This window comes from Tupaia chinensis, unplaced genomic scaffold (genome assembly GCF_000334495.1).
Source record: "Tupaia chinensis unplaced genomic scaffold, TupChi_1.0 Scaffold000234_1, whole genome shotgun sequence".
Taxonomy (NCBI): Eukaryota; Metazoa; Chordata; class Mammalia; order Scandentia; family Tupaiidae; genus Tupaia; species Tupaia belangeri.
In genome coordinates this window covers 3,477,339-3,482,438 of record NW_006159712.1, presented here as the reverse complement: position 1 = coordinate 3,482,438, position 5,100 = coordinate 3,477,339, and the positions used below count along the sequence as shown (strand labels likewise).

Here is a 5,100-nt window from a genome sequence, read left to right as displayed (position 1 = left end):
TGATGACAAATATGAATTTCAGAGGGCCCAATGGTAGTATTTCAGGGGTTAAGAAGAGGTGGACTTGGGTCAAGAAAGACGTTAGAGCACAGGGCGGGAGGCATGGTCTTGGGATGCCTGTTACAAACAAGGATGAAGAACACAATGAGGTCAGTTTTCCTGGACTCCAGGCCAGTGGTGTCAGTGAAGATATGAGTGTTTCAAGAGACAGATGTCCATGATTCCCTATTGATCACTATGGAAGGAGGCCTAGGGGAGGCAGGCATATTCTGAGAAATGGGACTATTCAGCAGAGACCAGGACATGTGGAGCAGATGGTATAATTCTTCCCAATGTAAGGCCCTCGATACTGACCTCTGGCAAAGGGTCTTACTCTGAGCTTGCAGTACCCTCTGTTAGCCTCTTTGTGAACATTAGGAAGCCTGGAGAAAATGGGTTTCAGGAGCCAGAATACTTTGCACATTCCATCATGTCCAGCTCTTGAAGACACCATTCCATGGAGAGCCAGTCTTGATGCAGCACTCCTAGTCCAAATGTCCTGCACAATGGTAATAGGTATCACTCACCCCCTCTAGCTGATCATTATATCTCTAGTTTCTAAAGCATCGCCCGGCCTGTAAGAGATGCTCCCGTAAATACTTGCCCAATGAAAGAGTTCTTATTTATTGAGTGGTCCATGCACCCAGATACTGTGGAAATTTACATGGATTTTTCTCCTTTGATCTTCACTACAACCCAATGAGATTGGTGCAGTTGTTGTCCCAATTTATATCTGAGGAACCTGTGGGTTAGAAAGGAGTGGAGGCTTGCCCAAGGCCACACAACAGCAAGAGAGTTAGAAGCTAGATCTATCTGATTCCAGCACTGGCCTTCTTTATCTCTCCATGGTGGTTTTCCTCTGTCCATCTTTGGAAAGACATCTACATCCTAAATCCCATGTAAAGAAGCTCTGAGTCTGGACCCAGGAGCCACTCACAAGCTCTTGCCTCCCTCTCATGATGGGCCCCACACCAACTCCCCATTATATTTTGTTCTTTCTCCAAGATCCTCTGATGCTTTCCATCTGCCATAATTTCAGAAATATTTATTTTTGTTTCCATCATAGATGTGAAAAGCTGGCTTGTGATGTTTGGATTTCAGCTTAGCAACATAATTCCTGGCTTCCCAAGAGCCAAAATGTATTTCGTGCCTCCTCCCTATGAATTGTCAGAGAGTCAAGCAAGTGAGAATGGACAGGTAAGCAGAGGTTCCTGCCAAGAATCTGAATGAGTATCATCAGTCACTTTGTGAATAGAGCTGCGTGGGAGCCAAGGGCATGTCAGTGGAGGAAAGCATTCGAGCTGGGTATAAAAGGTACAGGAAACAGTGGGTCTTCCCAGGAAAGCAAATGTCAGTGTTGTCACCTGACTGGTGCAGCACATGTTTCTTCCCAACCTCGATTATTACCTTAATTGTGATATCATTATCTGTTCAGTATATATCCTCGAGTCACTCCTTGATTAACAACAGCTCAGAGAAATCTAGCAGCAACCTACCATCTGCACTGCCTATAAGATCATCACCCTTTCGGCTTTTATGGGATGTAATAAAACTATGGTTTGCAGTTTCTATCCCATTAAAGAACATTTTTATGCCCCACATAAAACCTCAGTGCTTTATGGCCCAAATGTATACAGATTGAGTTTTCAGAACATAATTTGTGCTCGGGTCTTTCTGTGATGACTAAAGGGTGGTCAGTTTCAATCTGGGTGCAGCCGAGTCCTCTGCCACAATTGGACAAGAATCAGTGTGCATATAACCCTGCTACAGAACCGGCGCCCAGCGCTGTCGAAGTCTGCAAGGTCTCAGCTGCTCTGAATAATTGTCCAGATTGTGTAACTACAGAGAGGAAAGGAGGAGATGCTGGGTAATTGAGAACAGCGTTCTCTCAGCCCTGCCCCTTGGGGACCACTCAGTGGATGAATAGCCATCATTTCTCTCATTTATCTAAGTGCCGTTACCTCCCGAACACAGCCTCTTCCATTATCCCAGCCTGTCCCCCAACCACCAATTGAGACAAGTTGTAATTTGTGAGTGGAGAACTCAAGGCCAAGGAGATAATGGTGATTTCATCCCTCTGCAGAACCAGGGCTAGGATCCAAAGCAACTGACTCAAAGCTGGGAGATATTCCCTCTGGCCCTCGAAACCCAAATCTCTCAGCCCAGTGCTTCTCAAACGTTAATATGCATAAAAATCTCCTAGGGTATCTTGTTAACATGCAGCTTCTGACCTCGTATTGATAGTTCTGGAGTGAGGCGTGAGACTGCTTTTCTAACAGGCAGGTCCTGGAGATTCCTCTGCTGCCAGCTATACGTTGAGCAGCAAGGTCATAACCCAAGAAAGTTAATGAATATCCAGGGCATTGGCCTCAAAGAAATCTAGGTTACAGGGGCAGAGTTCAAACAAGCACGCTGCCCTTCAGGTCAGGATATTTCCGGGTCTGAAGTGTGGCAGGCAGCTGCCAGGCCATCAGAGTGTAGAGCGACTCTCTTCTCCAACAAGGGCTGGACATGGTAAGTGCATGGGTCTGGGTGCAGATGCTGGCAAGGTAGGGACCTTCTTTATCATCTGTTTAGTTAGTGGCATCTTTACAATGTGGGCAGGTCATACCATCAAGCACTGGTAACCAGCCAGTCTTCCCTAGTTCCACAGGTGGGACTGTATCAGCTCGTGTCAGTACAGACACAACACGAGTCCTTGCAGGGGTGTGCCAAGCATTTCCCTTTCTGACTTTCTGTAATAGTCTGCCCATCCCGCTGCCCAGCCTAGGCCATCTCCTCAGCTTCCTCTGTTTTCTTATACCCACAGCTCATTACAGGTGTCCAACAGACAACGGAGAGACATAACCAGGCCTTCCTGGCCCTGGAAGGGCAGGTCATTGCTAAAAAGCTCCACGCCCACATCCGAGAGAAAGCAGGCCACTGGTTTGCCACCACCACGCCCATCATTGGCAAAGGCATCATGTTTGCCATCAAAGAAGGACGGGTGACCACCGGCGTGTCCAGCATCGCCAGCGAGGACAGCCGCAAGGTGGCATCGGTGCTGAACAATGCCTTCTACCTGGACAAGATGCACTACAGCATCGAGGGCAAGGACACCCACTACTTTGTGAAGATCGGTTCGGCCGACAGTGACCTGGTCACGCTGGGCACCACCATCGGCCGCAAGGTGCTGGAGAGCGGGGTGAACGTGACCGTGTCACAGCCCACGCTGCTGGTCAACGGCAGGACTCGAAGGTTCACCAACATTGAGTTCCAGTACTCCACGCTTCTGCTCAGCATCCGCTATGGGCTCACCCCCGACACCCTGGATGAAGAGAAGGCCCGAGTCCTGGACCAGGCGAGACAGAGGGCCCTGGGCACCGCCTGGGCCAAAGAGCAGCAGAAAGTCAGGGACGGCAGAGAGGGGAGCCGCCTGTGGACTGAGGGCGAGAAGCAGCAGCTCCTGAGCACGGGGCGGGTGCAAGGTTACGAGGGCTATTACGTGCTTCCCGTGGAGCAATACCCAGAGCTTGCAGACAGTAGCAGCAACATCCAGTTTTTAAGACAGAATGAGATGGGAAAGAGGTAACAAAATTATCTGCTGCCATCCCTTGTCCGGATGGCTCAGCAGGAGTAACTGTTATCTCCTCTCCTAAGGAGATGAAGACCTAACAGGGGCATTGAGGCTGGGCTGCTTCAGGACGCCAAGTGGCAAGAAAGCTCACATTTTTTGAGTTCAAATGCTACTGTTCGAGCGAGAAGTCCCTCATCCTGAAGTAGACTAAAGCCCGGCTGAAAATTCCGAGGAAAAACAAAACAAACGAATGAATGAACACACACACAACATATTTCAAGTTCCCCTAAAATATGGCCCACTTGTTCTGGGTCTTACACGAAAAAGAGACGCAAAGAGTCCGAAAGGAACAGAAGAACACAAACACAAAAGCAAACAAGAACACAAACAAAGCAAAACAAACACACCGACTGAGAATCAAAGAAATGAAGACGAGAAGGCCTCATATCCTATTACCTCACTCATCACACGTGAGCGACAGGCAGACACCCAAGAGGGCCGGTGTCGCCAGACCAGCTGAGGACAACGAATCAGACTGCTTGTTGGACAAACACTTCAGACGTTTTCGTTTAAGCAAATACAGGTGCATTTAAAACACGACTTCGGGGTGATTTGTGTGCAGCGCCTGGGGAGGGGGGGGTACAAGTGGAGGAGTGAGCACTGGAAATACTTTTTAAAGAAAAAAAAAACAAAACAAAAACAACAAAAAAAAAACACAAGAAAAAAAGAAATTCCTATCAAAAAATGAAAGTGAAATAATACCGTCCAGCACTTAACTCTCAGGACCCAACTTAGTCTGGCCTGAGCTAATTTATTTGAGCGCAGAGTGTAAAATTTAATTCAAAATGGTGGCTATACTCACTACAGATAAATTTCATACTCTTTTGTCTTTGGAGATTCCATTGTGGACAGTAATACGCAGTTACAGGGTGTAGTCTGTTTAGATTCCGTAGTTCGTGGGTATCAGTTGCGGTAGAGGTGCAGCCTTGTGACAACTCTTTTGCTAACAGGTACCACTTCCGATCACCCTGTACATACATAAGCCGCAAGGCACAATCACTGTTTCAGATTTAAAATTATTAGTGTGTTTGTTTGGTCCAGAAACTGAGACAATCACATGACAGTCACCACGAATACATGTATGAATTGTTCATCGAGTTTTTATATTAATTTTAATTTGCTGCTAAGCAAAGACTAGGGACAGGCAAAGATAATTTATGGCAAAGTGTTTAAATTGTTTATACATAAATAAAGTCTCTAAAACTCCTGTGGATACTGGTCTTCTATGGAAATGCTTCTTTTTTTTTTTAAGTTTATCCACTTATTTCTTTTTAAAAAAAAATTTATTTTATTTGACTTTATATATATATGTTTATTTATTTATTTATTTATTATAATTTGACCACAAAGGGACAGAGTGAGAGAGAGTAGGAAAGTGAGAAAGCAAGCCACCAGGTTGAGGACTCAAACCATGGTCAGCCATGTAAAGTGTAGTGCCCCTAACC

The 5,100-nt window shown here is 46.3% G+C and overlaps 1 protein-coding gene across 1 annotated transcript in view; it reads left to right on the top strand.

Annotated features, from left to right (window-relative positions):
* Nucleotides 1-4,722, top strand: part of TENM2 (teneurin transmembrane protein 2) — a 550,878-nt gene extending 546,156 nt beyond the window's left edge. The window contains 2 exon segments of the mRNA XM_027771820.1: nucleotides 1,106-1,236; nucleotides 2,849-4,722. Of these exon segments, the coding sequence (XP_027627621.1) occupies nucleotides 1,106-1,236; nucleotides 2,849-3,610 (893 nt within the window). The 3' untranslated portion in view covers nucleotides 3,611-4,722.
* The last annotated feature ends 378 nt before the right edge of the window (nucleotides 4,723-5,100 follow it).